Source organism: Solanum verrucosum, unplaced genomic scaffold, assembly GCF_900185275.1.
Source record: "Solanum verrucosum unplaced genomic scaffold, falcon-dt-bn FXZP01000279.1, whole genome shotgun sequence".
In the NCBI taxonomy this organism is placed as follows: Eukaryota; Viridiplantae; Streptophyta; class Magnoliopsida; order Solanales; family Solanaceae; genus Solanum; species Solanum verrucosum.
The window spans coordinates 363,264-383,359 of record NW_026020289.1 but is presented as its reverse complement, the minus strand read 5'-3'; the positions used below and the strand labels follow the sequence as shown (position 1 = coordinate 383,359).

The 20,096-nt window shown below is 33.5% G+C and overlaps 2 protein-coding genes across 2 annotated transcripts; both read right to left on the bottom strand.

The window, feature by feature from the left end:
- Positions 1–6,055: 6,055 nt before the first annotated feature.
- LOC125834350 ((S)-N-methylcoclaurine 3'-hydroxylase isozyme 2-like) lies at positions 6,056–7,815 on the bottom strand. Its single transcript, XM_049513504.1, has 2 exons — positions 6,931–7,815; positions 6,056–6,825 (listed from the first exon to the last, which is right to left on the bottom strand). The coding sequence occupies exon 1, from the start codon at positions 7,801–7,803 to the stop codon at positions 7,003–7,005; it is 801 nt and encodes a 266-aa protein (XP_049369461.1). The 5' UTR covers positions 7,804–7,815; the 3' UTR covers positions 6,056–6,825; positions 6,931–7,002.
- On the bottom strand, positions 6,211–6,968 carry LOC125834367 ((S)-N-methylcoclaurine 3'-hydroxylase isozyme 1-like). Its single transcript, XM_049513520.1, has 2 exons — positions 6,927–6,968; positions 6,211–6,825 (listed from the first exon to the last, which is right to left on the bottom strand). Exons 1-2 carry the CDS (start codon positions 6,966–6,968, stop codon positions 6,211–6,213), a joined length of 657 nt encoding a protein of 218 aa, XP_049369477.1.
- Positions 7,816–20,096: the final 12,281 nt, after the last annotated feature.

Below are 20,096 nucleotides of genomic sequence, written 5' to 3'. Positions count from 1 at the left end.
AACCAACCCAAGGTTGAAAAACCCAAAAAAATCCGAATTTTATTAGTTTGGTTTGGTTTATAAATTTAAAAATTTTACACGAATGATTTGGTTTGATATTTGAAAAATCTGAACCAACCCGGTCATATACACCTCTACATATAACGTGTAAGGTTTTCATTACTATATGCAGAGCTCGACCCTTCACCTAATGAGCAATATGAATTAGGAAATACAAAATCTTTGACAAATATAAAATAACATAACATTAACAAAAATATTAGTCTCTAGAAAGCTATTCAAAAAAAGAAAAGATATGCTCCAAAATGCGTTACTGCAAGATCTGAAATGATACGAATATATCTCTTGTAACATATGCAGAGCTCGACCCTTCACCTAATGAACAATATGAATTAGGAAATACAAAATCTTTGACAAATATAAAATAACATAACATATGCAGAGCTCGACCCTTCACCTAATGATACGAATATATCACTTGTAACACTAGTGCAAATTGTCTGATTCATGTCCTCTTTTAATCATTCTTCATTTTTCTTTCTTTGAATTTAAGTTTCTGGTGAGTACATATATAGGACCCATATTGTCTATGTCAAGTTGGAATTCGTGTAAAGAGACTATGGATGGTAATGGGGCGGGGCAGGGCGGGTTTTAGCCTACACGGGTGCGGGGATGCGGGGCAAGGTTGAAATATTCTTTTCCTAAATTAGTGCGGGGTGGGGTGGGTTGATAGATGATTAAGTCTTTTTTTTATTTCTATCCGATGTCCGAAGCCCACATTGGAGCCTCAACTAAATTCAGATCCGCCCTGCTCAGCCCCATTGCCATCCCTAAAAGAGACAAAATCATTATGGGTTATGGGATAACTTACAAAAACAGTCTTAAAAAGTTGTTTGATAGAATGTATAACAATAATGTTAAATAGAGTGGATAAGTAATGTTTGCGTTAGTAATGCTTATATTAGTTATGCTTACATTAATTATACATAGATTATTTCTTATATATTTTTTGGTTTGGTGTATTAAAAATAGTATGCATTGAATATTTATTTACAAAGTTATCTTCCACAATTATGATGGAAAAGATGTGAGAAAGGTTTTGAAGGATAATTGAGTTTTTAATCATGCTAATGCATGCATTAAATCGTTTACATTACTAATCTGGTAATATCTACAAATCCATGGTATTAACAATACACACCTTAATACATAATAGAGTGTAATATAGATAACATAAAAAGTGTACTAAACAAGATATTATTAATACACAGAGTTGATGCATGCATTATTTTTACTAATATTTATGATTTTGTTTCAAATATATTTTCTATAGTTTGAAGTCAAATGCTTATATGTTTTATATTATGAAAATCATATATTTACACCCCTATAAGGTATATTTATAAGTATATTAAAGCATAATTATTAAAATAAATTACAATTAAATAATTTTCTACTTATTTATTTCTATGAAATTTAATAAAATATACACACTTTTTTGTTAAAATTTTTCAATCGATCACGCCTTTGATTGTCTACAGAAAATAAATATTTTTAAAACATGTATCTTTCAAAATTCATAAATAGAAAATGAACGCAACCACTCTTCTAAACTAAATATGAGTATGCAACCTCAAATTATAAGTAAAAAGATAGTTGAACCAATATCAAATCAATATTATACTAAGCAATTAACAAAAAATCATATGCTAATTAATTAAGCATCCTTTACCAGTGCACACTCCTAAGATTATAATGTTTTAGCCAATCAGCTAGAAAGTAAAAGTAAGTTACCAAAATTATTTTCCATAATAGTTAATTAGTTGAAAAAAGGATGAAAATGAAAATTCCTCAATTCCTTCGAGCCACAAAATCTTAAGTACAAGATAATCTCTCAAAATCAGAACGGGTACATAAATATTCAAAAGTGTACAAAAGTTTGCCCATTTCTTATTTTTGATAACGTTCCATCCATTTTTATTAGGAAAAATTACCTAAATACACATCTTATTTTGTCATTATCGCTAAAATTTTATACCATTTAGTTTATTTTTCAAAAATCCCCTCTTGGATACATCTCTCCTTTCTCGTTGATACATCCCTATCTCCCTCTCGAATACATCCCTCCACTCTCTGATATATCCCATTCCTCTCTCGGATACATCCATCCCCTCTCAGATACATCTCTCCTCTATGTATCCAGATGTCTTATCCCCTCTATGATACATCACTCCCCTCTCGGATACATCCCTCCCCTATGTATCCCAATGTTTAGTGGTATATCCGAAATTCATAATTTTTTAAAAGATTCTTGTAATTTAAAAGTTATAGAAAAATAATATAATTAAATCTTAACACTATGAGATTTATGTAAATTATACTTTTTATTAAGCAAATGACATGCCGACTGATCACACAAATCTTTTGTTTTTCTTCCACGGCCTCCAAAGTTATAAACACATTCACAATTATTTGGTTTATAATTAATTTTAAGTCGAATTTTGCATAAAAGTTCAGGCAATATAATGGCAAACAACAATATGTCATCACTGACTTTTTTGCCCAACTAATACAAGTATAATATTTTTATTAGATCAGTAGGACATTGCTTGATTGCAACAAATGGTATGCATGCTCCCTCCATTTTAATTTGTCTGTTTTTTTTTCCTTTTCCGATCTATTTAAAAAGAATGTCACATTTTATTTTGGACAGCTTTTCAATTTTAATTTTTCACATAATATGTTTAAGATTACAAAATTAAAAGTTATTTCTTACATATATTATATACTACATATTTAAAAATCTTCTTTATTTTCTTAAACTTCGTATCAAGTTAAAATCAGATAATAAATTGAAGTAAAACAATATTTCTTATTATGATATATATAATTGAAATGATGATACCATGGAAACAAATCAACGAGATTAAATGGTCATGTACATTATAATTTGGAAATAGTAACCCAATTAACCCCACTATGATAGAGCTAGAGAATTCTGACATCCTCCGCATGAAAGAAATAAGATGTGACAAATTAATAAAGTGATGGAGCATAGAACAATAATCAGAAAGATAAATTTAAATATATAAATGCACTCGTGAGTTGGATCTTTGTCATTTGTTGCGCTGCTACAGCCAAATGGTATTGCAGCAGAGCAATAATTGTTGGGAATGATTTACCTAACATTTTGCTTAAATCTCCTAATTTGGATTGTGAGAAAGAAAAAGGGAAAGTGAAAGTCACCAAGAAATCGAAGGAAATTCAAATTATTGGAGATAGAAGAAAAGTACCAAAACAAACTTAAATATAGTAAATTTACGTGGTTTAGTGCAAACACACGGTGTGGATAAACATTTATCAACAAATTCACATACAATTTTGTTTATTATAGAGTCTTTTACTGAAGAGCAATAAGTTCAACAATTTTAAGAAACCCTTATGAAAGTATGAAAAATAATTTAGTTGTTTTCACAGGTCAATTTACAGAAAGTGCCTTGGTTAATTTCATGTAAGAAATCAAAGCAATGGAAGCTAGGATTTGCTAATTGTTTTCGGTATATTCATTCTTCTCTCTCAAATGTACAATAAAGAAAGTTACTAACAGACCTAATCAGGTGCTACTGCTGGTGTAACCAATTTTGTATTTTTGTACAAAACTAATCATCTTTCTAGAAGAATTTGATTCTTTATAATAATGCTAAGTATATACAGGTCATTCATTATATCTCTACAAAGTTTAGGCTTAAGTTATCGACCGCCCCTTAAAGTTGTCCGGATAATTCACTTAGACACCTTAACTAAGACTTGTACCTATTGAACACCTAAATTGTTCAAAACATGTACCTATTAAACACAAAATGCTGATATGGCAAAAAATGTGTTTTGCACTTCCCTGAAACGCGTGAAAAGATTCAAAATAGTATCTTTTTGAATTTTTTAAATATTTTTTCTTCTTTTATTAACACTTGGCATTATAATTAACTTAAAAACATTTTTCTTTTTTCATTTACACTTTTTTCAAAAAAGAAAAGGACCTCACTCCCTACCTATCATCTTCTTCATACTTTAGTTTGCAAAACTTTCTTCATTTTAGTTCCAACATTGTTTTTCTTTCTTTTTTATAAAAAAAGGAATATTATTTCTTCCAAATATGAAGATAAATGAAAATCAACAATGAAGATTCAGATTTGAAAGAAAGTAAGACTTTCTTTCGTATGATTTATTTCAAATCTTATAAAAATAAGGAACAAATATGAAGAAGAAGAAAGAAGATAAATGATTTTTACCTATAAAAAAGGTTAGCCGATATTTGTTTATCACAATTTTCGAACAAAGATTTTTACTCAAATTCATATATAAACCCATTAAATTTATCAAAAATGACATTAAAAAATTTGAAAGAATTAATTTTTGAGCTATCAATTTCATTTTGTCATCGATGTAGAAATGAATAATCGCCAGCAAAATTTTCTTTCTTCTACACTCTTAGTATGAAAATGTATATATATCTTTTTTTAAAGCTAATCTTCAAGTTATTTGAAAAGAATTAGATTTTGTGATTTGAGAAAGAATGTGTTTTGGGAAGAAGATGAAGATGAAAGGGGGTTGGATAGGGGTGGGATTGGGTAGAATAGGTTGACATTTTCATTTTTTTTCTTTTTCTTTTTAAAAAAATTAGATATAAAAAGTGTTTGAAATAATTTTAAACAAAATTATTTTTTTTATAATTTTTGGGGCCTAATGCCACATGTTATTTTTTAATTAGCCGTTTTGCCACGTCATCGCAAGTGTATCACACACTCTTCATATATTTTGTTGATTATCAAAAAATGCCTAATAGGAACAATTTTTAAATTGGTAAAAGTGTTCAATAAGTACTAGTCTTAGTTGAGGTGTCTAAGTGAATTATGCAGACAACTTTAAGGGATCGCTGATGACTTAAGCCCAAAGTTTATGTATGATATTTGCATTCATCATTTAGTCCTTCATAGACCAAGACAAGTTGTGGGCCATAAATTGGAGTGGCAATAATTAAGGAAAAACTATCTAATTATACAAATATTTCTATAATATTTATTAATTTTTTCTATAGTTTAAAATAATTACGTATTGTCTCACTAATTAATAAATTTCATATTAGATTTCAAATCAAATACACCTAGATACTTATATTTTTAGTATCAGATACACTTTTAAATACAAATATATATGGAGAGAAGCAAATGAGAGGGAAAGATGCGAACAAGAGAGGGGTGAGAGGAGAGGCGAGCGAGTCATAGAGTCATTATATCCCAGATAAATGTGAATCATATTAGATACATGTATCTAGGATACCTAATTAATATATTCAAGATGCATTCGGACATACAGATACATAAGGAGAGATGAGAATGGGATAGGAGAGAGGCAAGCAAGAGAGTCATTGTATCCCAGATACCTGCGAATTCACTCAAATACAATGTATCTGGGATAAATTACACCTAGTTTTGACCCTATATATTCGAGATACATGTATATGAACGTGTCAAATACATGCATATTTATCTGGGGATCGAAATCTGACAGAAATGGTAATTTTGAAAACTCACCACAAGGAAAATGAGTTGATTTGGAAAACATTTTACCCAACCAAACATGAGAAAATTGGAAAACAGTTTTCGAAAAATGTTTTCCTCCATACCAAACACACCCTTCGTGTCAGCTGAGTTGGGTGGTTTGGTCTCCTTCAACACTTCAGTCTTCAGCTAGTTTTGCTGTCTTCCTCTTTAGCTTTTGAATGTTGTTGTTCCATTTTGTGTCTGGCTTAGAGTTCAACATTAAGTTGTATTTTTCTTACATATATATAGTTTAGATTAGTTCAAATCTAGTTAAACTCATTTTTTCCCACCTCTGGATTCCTTTGATTATAAAAAAAAAAAAAAATCAATTCACTTACTTGCTAAGGACACTAATATTGTATTCAATTTAAGTCAGTGGTAGAGTAAGGCTATTAGTTCTATGTTCTCTTTTGTTGTATGAAAGATTGAAAAGAAGAGAAATAACAACTTCATTACCACAAGAAGTTAATATCTTGAAAGTTATTTAGAGACAATTAAACGACTTAAATTTGACACAATACATCACGATTAATAGACATACAACATGAACATCAATATAGTAATAATTGATATTTTACAACAAGATCATCGATCTGCTTCTCTCGATCCCTCACACACTCCGCAATTTAGGAATAACAAAAAGTGAATCTTTCTTAAACATGGTGACATCCAATACCTCATCCATGTTAATCTTAGCCGGATCCATTTCATTTGGCAGAATCCAATCGAACTTATGGATCAATGAAGCGACAGCTAACGGAATAAACCTTGATGCCAAGGGTTCTCCAGCACATATTCTTCTCCCCGAACCAAAAGGAAGATACTCAAACTTTTGCCCTTTGTTGTTGAATTTTGAATTGATAAATCTTTCAGGTTTGAAGCTCGAAGGATCGTCCCAAATCTTTGAATCCCTTGCAATTGCCCACATATTGACCAGCACTTGAGTGTTTCTGGGAATTCTGTACCCCATGACTTCACATGTTTGCACTGCACGGTGAGGGAGCAACAACGGTCCAGGAGGATGCAACCTTAGTGTCTCTTTAAAACAAGCGTCCAAGTATGGTAAGCTTGGCAAATCGGATTCCTTTATAATGCCCTTACCTCCTCCTACTACTTGTGATATTTCATCACGGAGTTTTTGTAAGGCTTGTGGATTTCTAAGGAGTTCTACAAGCATCCATTCACTCGTAGCAGTCGTAGATTCTGTTCCAGCTCCAAATATTTCCTGAAAGATCAAAGAAATAGAAAATAATTATTAAATACGATAAGTCATTTTCTTTATTGAAAAAAGTGAATGTCTCAAATAATAATTATCAGTTGAGTGACGTACCACAAGCAATGCATTGACATGTTTATCAGTGAAACCATTTTTAACCAAAGCATCTACAAAATCTACAGCATCCTAACTATCTCTTTTTATTTTGTCCTGAACAAAGTCTCCCCAAACAGCGCACATAATATCAAACATACCCATAAGTTTCTTATAAGTCCCCTGGAAATCCGTACAGAAAATACCCAAAACAGGAAACAAATCTGATAATTCCAGTATATTACCCGCCTCTGAAAATTTACGCAAGTACTCACTTAGTCTTGCACCAATTCCCTTTCCTTCATAATCAATTAAATCTACTGAAAGAAGTAAATTACCCAACACATTTAACGCGGTCACAAAAACCACGAACTTTATTTTAATCACTTGTCCCTTTTTAGTATCTAAATATTGCATCATTTCCCTGATTTTCATCTCCCTTAAACTTACTTGTGATTCCAATGCTTTGTTAGAAAACAGGGCTCCCCTGTATATAGTTCGAACGTTTTTCCAATTCTCATCACACTCTTCTAAAAAAGCAGTTGACACATTGTGAAGTTTCGATCCCTCAACTCGGATGGGATGAGAAACGAAACGACCAGAAAGCATACGATCAAGTGTTTTAAGTACCTCTGCAGCAGCTGCAGGGGATGAGGCTACGACCACGAGACGTGTGCCGAACCTTATGGACATTAAATCAGGACCGTGAGATTGAGCTAGCTTTGCTAGAGAAGCATGAGGACGTTTTCTACCAACTTGGAAAAGATTTCCAATAAATGGCCATGAAAATGGACCTGGAGGAAGTGGTAATTTTGTTTTTGATGGATAGAAATATCGAAAAGTGATAACAAAAACGAGAGAAAGAAGAATTGGAGTGATTAAGTAATACATCATACACAGGTTGTTGGTTTTCTGATCAGTCCATTATGTAGCAACGCATATATAAAGGGCAAGACACCCTTTGTCACTTACACTAAACGTTAAAAAAAGAAAAAAAAAAATACTATAGACTTAAAAAAAATTATGGACTAAAATTCGAGAAAATTGATCAAAATGGTCCTTGATGTATTGGGGTTGCTTTATATTGGTCCTTAATATATTTTAGGTGATTGAAATAGTCCTTCATGTATGACAAAATGTGTTCAATTTAGTCTTTTACCTTAAAATTAACAATTTACCCCCCAAAAAATTGTTAAATATAACGGTGGGGCCTACATAACTTACAAAATCCACCATTTAAAAAAAGTTTCATGAATTCTAAAACACAATTTTCTCTAACATCTAACCACATAATTACAAAATAATTATGTAAAAAGATTGAATGAAATGGATAGTCAAAAATTTGATGATCAATAAGAGTGGAAATGGATCCAAAGGCAACAACACTAAACCGACCCAAATAAGAATCAACAACAATTGCCCCAACAATGGCCAATCCATTTGAAAGTACAGCGCATAATCCACGAATACTCTTACCAATAGCAGCACTCAAGTTATAATATGAGTGGTTAGATAATTATTCTTGAGAAGCACCAAGAATACCAGTGCCAGTAGCAGCACTCATGTTGCCAATAGCAGCATGCGTTCTACCAACAAATTAAATTTTTGATAATTCATTTCATTCAACCTTTTTACAATAGTTATTTTGTAATTGTGTGGTTAAATGTTAGAGAAATATAATGGTGTTTTAGAATTCATGAAACTCTTTATTTGAGCTAATAAAGATGGTAAAAATAGTAGATTTTGTAAGTTATGTGGGCTCCACCGTTATATTTAACAGTTTTTGAGGATAAATTGTTAAGTTTAGGGTAAAAGACTAAATTGAACACATTCTGTCATACATGAAGGACTATAACCCCAATACATTAAGGATCAAAATAAAGCAACCCCAATACATTAAGGACCATTTTGATCATTTTCTCACTAAAATTCTTAGGAGAGTAGAATCAAGGGAGAAACAGAATTGTACTCGCAATTTTGATGAATAAAGTTATGTTTCTTCATGTTTTAAAAAATAAAAAATAAATAAAAATTATGGACTTAAATATATTTTAGATATTATGTGATTATAAGTTCTAATGAAAGGTAATTTAACATTTTAATTCTTTTTCATATGAATTTAGTGGGGAGCACTGCACAATCATCCCTAGATTTGATATGATACGAACATCGAGATTTATGTTGCGTTTCGACATGCAATATGAAGTTATGAATTCAATCAGGATTTGAAAATGTAATTTGGGATTATGATTTCAAATTTCAATACATAATTTGAGATTTTAAATCATAGTTTTTATTTTTTATTTTAAAAAAAATATAAACTGGACCCATAAGCTTATATTTTGTAAAAAAAAAAAAAAAGACTAATCATTTTAAATTTTGTAAAAAAAAATCATACTCGGCGTGAAGAAATTATTCGTACCATGTGAGAGGATTAAATTAAAGAATAGTTAGTTATTACTATTGTTGGCTAGTGAGCTTATACAAAATTATGTGTATTTGAAAGTTTGTAATAACTAACATTTATTTATGATGAAAACTTACATAAATATGTTATATTAAGAAAATATTTACATTTGTAGCAATAACATATTTTTTACTTCAACACTTATAATAAAGTTTTAAAAGAGAAAACAGTTTATAAAACACATAATATACGGTTTATTGATGGATAATACATTTATCACATATTTTAATACACTTATAATACATTGTGTCAATTTCTTATCAAACAAACATAATATATTTGAAAACACTTATAATACATTTATATTGCATGCATAATTCATTTTTAATGCATAATGCAGATCTATTAGTATATTACTATTTATTGCTATAAATGATAAGAAATAAAGTTAAAATCAGTTATTATTTATTGAAAAGTACTCATCCAAGTAATTTTTCTATGTATAAAAGGAACAAGGAGATAAGGATTTATTAGGACTGTGATTTAGGAAATTTTGATATCTTATTATAAACACTATAGTTTACTCATTTAATAAGATCTATAAGAATGTGGAAATATGATAGTTTTCACAACTTATGAAGTTTTCAGGTTTATGAGGAAAATAAAACTTAAAAAATTCAAAGTGTTTATCCAAACAAAACTTTAAATGTCTTGCCTCATAGTCAAAGGTCTTGAATTCGAGTTTTAGTATGGAAAAAGGATCAAAAGAGCCTTTTGTTAAAGCTATACTTCTAAAAGAGACACCGATTTTAAAAATTGATCACCAAAATGAACAAATCGTGAAACTCTCAACTACGACTGAGTTCGAGTTTTGGTATAGAAAAAAGGGTCAAAATGGTCATATTATAAAGCTATACTTCTAAACATTATTTTTAAAAATATTTTTGGGGCAAGTCTTGGGACGAGGCGTATCAAAAACGCTTCAGGACGCAAATATAATGTGTAGATCAATAGAAAGTAAGTCCTAGAATTTGGGGCATAAAAAACGTAAGTCCTGATCGTAAAAGCATACGTCCTAGGTATTAATTTTTTTCTTTGGTTTTTAAATCATGTTTGCTTTAAATCATATTTTTCATTATTGATGTAGTAATATTTATATTTATGCTATTATATTTTTTTCAAGTTATAGTGATTTTTTCAAAAATGTATAAACAAACTCTCATATAAAATGACATTGATATATATAACTTTTTAGACAATCGTGTCTAAAATTGATAAGATAGAGCTTTCACAGCACTGTGTTCCTGAGATAACTTTATTTATTTTTTGTCATCACTCTTACGTGTTTTATTCATCTTCTTCTTTGTCAATTTAAAATTTCTTGTAATAATTGGTAAGACACAAATAGGCATATATAAATTATATATTATACGTTATATAACGCTATAAATAACAAACGTGTGTATCTTATATTTGAAATTTTTACAATTGAATAAATTATTATAAAACTCATATTCAAAATATTCTAGAAGTAGGAATATTAAATAAAATAAAATTGAGACTTCACTTGATTGAGTATAGCAATTAGAGTATCATTTTTATTTGTATATATTTTGTATTACATTTAATTATAAAAGTAGGTCTAAATCATAGTGATTGTTCCGCTTTAGAAGGCATTCAAAGGTAAGACAATGCATTTCTAAATTTAATTATATGATAACCTAATTAATTTGAGCTTGAAATGTCTAAAAACATCTGAAAGAATAGAAGACAATCTTACAAAGAAATTTTAAAATATGATTGATCATTCAAATTGAAGTGAATTAGACAAATTAACAAATAGAAAGTAACTACAAATTTAATTGCATTAAAAAAAAAAATTCAATTAATACTAACAATAAATACATACTCAATTATTTATTTATACATATTACCATTGAATAATTTTGAGGCCTTAAGAATGAAATATGCATGTAAATTTTTAATTATATTTTTTAAAAGAATAAATTAATATTCTTATTCAAGAAAATTAAATCCATGTATTTAGGTTAGTTATGAAGTCATTTTACAACAAACATAACGTGGGTCACGTTTTAAAATATTTCACTGCAAAAATTTTCAAATTAAACCATTAGAAAGCTACATAATATAATGTCTTCTCTTGCCCGTCTCCATCAGGAAAATTATTGGTGTTTTCTCAATAATTTATTTGTTTAAGAGAAAATGAAACTTCTGAATTTGAGTTTTTTTCCTGATTTTTTTTTTTTGGATTTTTATAGATTCTTTAGAAGTTTTAATTTGAGTTACTTAGTTCATTCTTTGCTTTTGAGCTAAATACAAGAATATTTTGTTCAGTTAATTTAACAAATAACGCATATATGGTAATGTCCTCATTTGAAATGATTTGGATTACAATTTTATGCGTAGAGGTGAATTTAAAATTTAACAAGCATTGTGTAACGACATGTTTCCGTCGTTATAGAAATGCCAATAGGGGAAAATTTGGGGTCGGAAAACTTTTTCGTAGTATTTGGATTTTCCCAATCTAGTCCAGATTTGGACAAAATCGGAGTCTTTGAGGTGTAGGGAAATCCGGTAACAATCGGGTGAATCATTTATGATTTTGATTGCATGAGTAGTTAGATAACTCGTTAAGGAATCCGTACGACTTTACGGAATTGAATTCGGGTGAGTAGAACTCCCAGAATTGACCTTAGCGTGAAGGGTATTTTCTGAGCGTCGTTGGTTAGGGGTGTGTTGTGAAATGGGGATTTTGGAATTCTTTAAATAGCTCATTGATTCGTGCAAGCCGCCTTGGCGGGGGTTTTGGCCTCTCTGACGAGGCCGTTGAAGCGGGATGAGGGCTGCTGTGGCAGGCCAAACGTGACTTAAAGTTGTAAATAAACCCCTAAACGACCTTATTATGCACTTTTTGACTTTTAGAGTTAAGGAACGAACCCAGACGACTCCTACTCGTTTTTCATCATTCTTGAGGCTAAAGGTAAGTTTTGCACTCTCCGAATCCGTTTTTCGATCCGTAGAACGTAATAGAATGGGTGAATATTGATGGGGTTTTGTTATAGATTCTATGGTGGAAACAACCCTAAATTGGATAATTGGGATCATGGGTATGATCTAGGGTTCATAGAATTGTTAGTAATTGGGCTAATTAGCGGTTGTTTATTGATTCCCATATTCTATTGATTGTTTGTAGACCAAGAACAAGCGGAACGAATCCGGAAAGGGAAGGATCAAGTTTCTTAGGGTTTCAAGCTTGTTTCGAGGTAGGCGATGATTGTGATTCTATGATTGTGTGATGTATGTTTGTTCTTGCTTCATTATGATACTTTTATATGTATGAATGTTGCAATGTGGATCACACTTGTTGTAAATGAGATAGAGGAATGATGATTGCCATGAAATCATGACTTAAATGTATGATCTTGATGATATACTTGTGATTGTGATTGTGGTGTGTTGCATGGATCTGTTGCCACGTTCCAGCATAACTAACTTGGATTTGTTGCCATGTTCCGGCATAACTATGGGATCGGTTGCCATGTTCTGGCATAATTATGGGATCGGATAGCACGTTCCGGTATGCTAAATGTTTGGGTTTGGGTCCCATGAGAGAACCAATGATTTGATATAAAATGTGAAGTTGTTCGTTGTTCGTAAATGTTAATAATATTGTATATGTTGATATATATGCATGTGATTATATTGTTGTCTTGACTTGCTTATGTTGCACTTAGTGGGATAGTCGTGTGATCATACCAGTACACTGTGGTTGTGTACTGATACTGCACTTGCTCTTATTTTTGTTGAGTACAGGGCATCTTCAAGCGGCTACTGACAGACCTCGCTTAGGAGATCAGTGATCGTTCGAATTCAAGGGTGAACCAATTCTTCCAGGCTGCCATGGGTTCTCTTTCGTCTATGTCCACCATTTCCGGACTTAGACTATGTTCTATTAGTTATTAGTACATTAGTTGGGGGTTGCATCCCTTCTTGTTTAGACTTGGTTCATTGTTAGATGTTATGGTACATTAACTTTCAGGTTTTAAGTTATTTCTTCCGCATTGTTAGTTTTTGTTAGACTTTTGTTGGAGTTTATGGAAACTCCATATTTATTCCTTAGTATTTAACTTGCTTTCGTAACTTAAATGTCTTAGTTTTGATTTAGTTGTTTGGTTTGAGTTGTAGTAGTGGTTCTCCCACCGGAAAGTTAGTGTAGGTGTCAATCACGACGGTCTGAGTCGTGACACATTGTTGCTAAATCTTGAATATAAATATTTTCGCAAGTGTTTTTGACAAGCATTTTTTTTACTACTAAAATAAATAATCATGTTTTGGGTGTCCCTTTTCCATGAAAAGTCCTTTATGATACTGATATTTTTGAGTTAGATTCTTTTATTGATCTTATTTAGTAAGATTGTAAGAATTGGGGAAGTTGTGATAATTTTCATACATTATGGAATTTTCATGAATATTAGAAAAATTACAACTTTTGAAATTCAAATTGAAGTTTAAATGCAACTAAATATCGTTTGGCGTTATTATTAGTGACAGTTGATAGTACCCAAAATTAACTTAGTATTCTTTGCTTCTCATTGTCTCAAGTTAAATTTAGTATAATGTAAGAGAAGGCAGAATCCAAACTCAAAGTACATTAAACAAATATACAACTCTTCTTTCTTTCAAGACATTACGTTTTTGTTCTATTTCTTTGAAGTTATTTTTATGGTGATTTTACAGTGTTTTTTTCAGTAAATTGAGTCGTGAATTTTTGTGAATGTTTTATAAAGTTCTTTTTTTTTTTTCTATTGGATCAATGTGATTTTCTTTAGTTCTTGAAATCTTGATTTCTCATATTGTATCTTTGTTTTATGAATTGAAAATAAGACACTTCATTTAATTTATGTAATCAAAAAATTTATATATGAGGTTGTCGTTAATTATTTGATTGATAAGAAAAATAGTGTGTTCAAAAGGCAAGTTAAAAGTGCTTTTGTTTTAGACTTTAGTTTATTGAGTGTTTCCAGAAAATGTTTTTATGATAGGAAAGACATCATAAAAATATTTACTTGAAGCATTCGACAAATTAAAAATACCTAAAGCAAAAATCTTTTTAATAGAGTCCTTTGAAACACATTTTTTTAATCAACCAAACAATTAACGCCAACCCCATATATGAAATTTTTGATTATATAAACTAAATGCAGAGTCTTATTTTGTCATGCCCCAGATTCAAAGGGCGCAACTGGCTCCTAATGCTAAAACTCAGGCTCGAGCTGACCCTGCTGAACCATTTGCTACTAGCGCATAGCAGTCATACGCAGTCAACAAAACAAACAAGTATATCTAAGCTTAAAATTAAGCCCTCGGCCGGCAAGGCCTCTGTAAACAGATCCATAAAAGAAACAGCTACTCCAAGAGTTCATATAAAGAAATAGCCAACTAGCACATAAGTCTTGATTGGGCCGTCGAGGCTACCATGATATCTATACCAAAACTAAAAGCAGGAATATATCAATACAATACATCAAACAACTCACAAGCTTCAGCAAAGCAACAACCTAGGCCAGTATAGCTATAACGTAGCTATACACCCACACACTAGTCTACAAGCCTCTAAGAGTAGTAAAGATTGGTGGGACAGGGCCCCAGCCTACCCATAAAAATTTATACAACAAAAGGTAACTAACTTCCCAACTCTGGCAGCTCCGAAGGAAAGGGGCTAGCCAATCGGATAGAGGTCAATCCTGCTGCTGAGGAGGTCTACTAGGTCGTTTGTCGGGACCTGCATGCGTAAATGTAGTGCCCCCAAGGCAATGGGGCGTCAGTACAAAATAATGTACAGAGTATGAAAGACTATAGACTAAATGAGCAAGTATCATAATATACCAAAAGCAATCACGTAAGGAAACCAAAATTTTAAATAAGCATGCTAACCCACTATTGAATCTAAAAATACAAAAAAGATCAAACATCAACCTAACCAAGCCCCTATAAGCTCGGCAGGTACAAACAACATACCACCTACCTAGGCCCCCATAAGCCCCGGAAGGTGCCAAATCAATCTACATACCCATATCGGTAGCCCTTTGTCTTTGTAAGAAGTCACATAGCCCTTTTTAGCAACGATATAGCCCCGTAGGCCGCACATAGCCCTCTTAGGTAACATCATAGCTTTGTGGGCTGCACATAGCCCTCTTTTGCATCAACACAGCCCTGTAGGCAACACGTAGCCCTCTTTGGCATCAAAATAGCCTCGTAGGCAACACATAACACTCTTTGGCATCAATATAGCCCCGTGGGCAACACATAGCCCTCTTTGGCATCAAAATAGCCCCATAGGCAACACATAACCCTCTTTGGCTTCAATATAGCCCCGTGGGTAACACATAGCCCTCTTTGGCAATAACATAGTCCTATTAGACAAGATCATATCCCCCATAGGCAGTTCATAGCTCAACAACTAACCACAATAGCCCCAAGGGCAACAACAAACAATTGAATAGGCTAAAAATGAGCAATTTAGCTATAAACAATATGTATGAATAATCTCCAAGTCGTTCCTAGCTTAGGGTCTTTCTTAACAGATCGTGAGTCCCTAAAATGAGGGTTTATAACCACCCAATCAGCCAACCACTAACAATTACATCTACAAGATCACCAACGTTAACTACCTCTAAGGAAACATGTCGAACGAAGGGAATAACCTTAACATACCTTTCCAATGAATGCTCGAAAGACCGTAGTTCCTTCACGAAAGTTGTTCCTTATGTCCTAAGATTCGCAAACACTATATATACACAGTTGGTACGCACCTATAAACAGTTCATAATTAATCTTAAATTGGCAGATTTGCCATATTGCCCCAACTTATCGAAGCATCCATAGAAATTCATAAAAACAATCATAAAAGAGTCCCGAGATGATTATCTTAGTTAACCAAGTTTAAACCTTGAAGAAACACCAATAACTACAAATTTATATCTTCAAAAACCAGCTCCAAACGCAGCTAATAGAAGGGAAAAATGACTGCCACGTGTAGGAATTACGTTTCTAGGCACGGGGGAAATGTTTAATGGTAGAAATCGTCAAAAACTAACCTTCATCATGATAGAACTCCATAGGAACCCTCTCTTAAGCTTTCTCTCTGGTTTGGAACTGAAATGAAATATTTTCATGGCTTAAAACGTTAAATATTTGAATCGATTGGGCTTCGTTCCAGGTAGTGTTTAGTCAGTCAAACCTAAACGTCCTTATTTCAAAAAAACTGCTTCCTTACCTGAGAATATTTACAAGGGGGAACCGACATACCATATTTTTTACCCGACCCGGATTCTGCCCCGGCAGTCCCTAGTAAAACCCTCATAACTTTTTACTCTAATGTCGGTTTGATACGGGGTGTTTTGCGTTGCAAACTAGACTCGTAGGCCTTCGATTTAATGGGTAATAGGACTTCTAACTCTTTATATATTGGGAGAAAACATCCAACACATTTGACCCAAATTTCAGAGAAATATTTAAAAAGGAACTTACGATAACTTTCGCCAACTTTTATTTTGTCACTTACTTAACTTCAAAACTTGAGATACAACCCTTGAACACTTAAAATATAACATACCACATCATTTTTAGTCGATTTGAAAGGCTGGAAAGATGCAAGAAGACTGAGGAGGCGCTGGAGTGAAGTGATTCGTAACCACAGGAAGAAAGCGGGGAGCATGGTCCATAGTCTCGATGCGCTCGCCCAGCGAGAAAGGCCCTGACCTTGCCAACCAAGTATCAAAAAGAAAAGTTACGATAGCAGTTCACGGGACACGTGGCAGCCCTTAATTTGCACCGAACCAAGGAGGCATTCTGGCGGACGCATGCGTGTAGAAAGGCTGGCTGATTCGATCAAGTAGGGCTAACTCAACTGTTGGAGGCAAAGACAAAGAAAAAATGGAAAAGCCGAGCACACTGCATCTCCAGTGAACCGAATCTGTAGAATCTATTGGGGAATCCCCATCCGCACCCGAATTGGCTAGCATCTTTCTAGCCTGCATATTCGTGGAACTCAAACTCATTTAGAAAGCCTGATCTCTATCTTTCAGCAACTGAACGGGAAGTGGTTTAACTCGTTTTTTTGGGGGGTTGTCCCCACTGGTTTGCGAAAGCAATGGGAGACTTGCCTTCCCTCAGTTAGTTTGGGTGGCATAGCCAAGTCTTCTCTTGTACCTGGACCGTCGGCTTCCTGGGCGGCACGATTACCTCTCATAGCAGGTGTATAAACGATGGGTCCGCCGGGTTGAGGTCGAGATAAATGGAAGATGCTTCTGGAACTAGTTTTTGATAGGGTCTATCTTAGCTCGAAGGAAAGAACAACCAAAGTTAGCAGCAGACGCAGAGGAAGAAATCCTTGATCTTCGGGCTAAGATGCTGACTTTGCCGTGGAAAGAGTAATGAGAGGACAGCCTTGACCTTCCCTTGTTCTACCCTTCGAACTCGGAGATTGAAGAAGATCACTCTATGCCGTCTCCAGTTCAGGGGAAGGACAAAGGAAAGATTCAGCGAAGGATAAGGTGGAATGAGATCCTCCGGTTTAGCTCCTTTAGTTAAGGCGCCCTGTCATCTGTGTGATGCTTCAATGACTTCCAAATCTGTGGCTTTGGTTAGGTAGATCAAGCCACCACTGCTCTTTGTCAAGCTTAATAGTGATGGTCGCTGTAGAGATGGTGCTCGCCGCCTCGACGCATTCCCCTCTCTCCCCGGTATCGTTCCACACAGAAAGAAAGAGCGCAGAGCCCCGGCCCGATGGTCTGCCATTTAGTTCGTTCGTTGTAGCAGAGCGAATGAGTGCATCGCAAGACCAGACAAGTTGCTCCCTCGCCTCGCAGCGGCGGCATCTGTCTTTTAAGTTAAGTCATTTCCTAAGACAGCTCCTCTTATTCTACGATAATCCAAGCTGCAACGGCACCTCACGAACTTCTTACTGGGGCTGGGGAGTTACGTTAGCTCTTAAGAATCTTTCTTTCGTAGGTGAATCTCGATGTCTATTGCTAGCTAATCAAGAAAGGGTTGTCCTACCTCTCGATGTCCTCTTGGAATCATGGGAAAAATCTACGGCTTCTCTGTCGAATGAATCTTCAAATCATCATCTTCAGTGATTGGGGGAATAATGAATGTCGAAGGGAGGTAGCGGTCTAAGCCTCTTAGGCTTGGCGGCAGCAGTGTGGTTCTCGTCGCTAGATTGAGATCTGCAGGGCGGCGGGTACTTCGACTGCCTTGTATCAGGTGAAGAGAGGGGGGTGGTAGGCTTAGTAAGGCACTTCCAGTCCACCCAGACCGGTAGTAGCTGCAAGCCTACTTCTTATTGCACTTGAAGGAGGAATAAGACCAAAAAAAAGGAGAACTAACGACGGGAAGAGAAGATAGTTAGTTTCTAAAGGCTGGACCAATCAAACCATATCGTATCGAACCATAGCGAATCGCAGTGCGGTGCTCTCAAAAAGCTCAATCCTCTAAGGCTGAAACGAATAGATCAGGAATTCGACCCCGCTCCGACCGCCCGACGAGTCATCTACTTAAAAGGACCCTCCCCGCAGTCCGCCCTTCCTTGAATTATTCGGTCATGGTTTACCAACAAAGGAGATTCCACCAAGAACTTCATGGAAGGGAGCTTACTCCAAGATCTGACTCCCCCCGTGTAGGAGTTCGGGAAGGCCAGAAGTGTGAGAAGCTTCCTTTTCATCCGAAGCAACGAGAGATGCCAAAATACTGACATTTCCGAGAGCTGAATCGTCAACCGCAACACTCTCTGGTTTGGAACAAATGAGCGGATAAGCTTGACGAAGTTTAGGAAAAATGCATTTATTACCCACCCTACTTATCTTTCCACGAAGATACGAGTTAATTTAGACCTTTTGAAAAGTCAGGATGTTACATATTTTAACTCATAAAACAAAATATCATGTTAAGAAATTAAAACTTAAAGCAGTCAAAAAGTCACATAGAATGCAATAGAATTTTTTTAAAAATTAAACTTTAGTGAGATTTCATATTTAATATTGATTATCTAGAAGTGTGAAAGCAAAAATAGAAAAGAATTTGAAAATTAGAAATAAAGATGTGAAAAATTCGGAAGAACAATATAAGAATTTTCAAGAACACAACGTTTTAAAGCCTATACAAAATTCAAGTAAAAACGTACATGTTTATGAGAAAAAATCTAACATGTTTATTTGAGAAAACAAATCAAAATGATAGATTCATATCGACAATATTCAAAGTAACAAGACATAGATTTATGAGGGAAAAAAATCTAATGCCTTACTTGAGAAAACTAATCAAAACAATAGATTTGTATCAACAAGATCCAAGTAGAGCGTATAGATTTATGATAAAAATCTAACGCCTTTACTTGAAAAAATGAATCAACACGATAGATTCAGATTGTGATCACTTTATAAGTAACTTCAGACAACAATTAGTATGTAGAAACTAATTGTCTTCTAAAGAATTTCAAATGATACAAAGATATCATAAGAAGAAATTAATTTATATCTTGAACTATGAAACTAGTAAAAATTTGAAAGAAAAAATTCTAAACTATAAGTCGCAAAAGTTTAAAAGAACTCTCAAAATATTATTATTCTGCAAGTAATGTGTCCTTAATGAATGAAAAATCACTCCTATTTATAGGGAAAATATGTGATTGTCAGTCCTAATAAAATCCTAAAAGAACAATCTAAAACCTAGGAAAATAAAATCCTAGCTCGGTAAAACC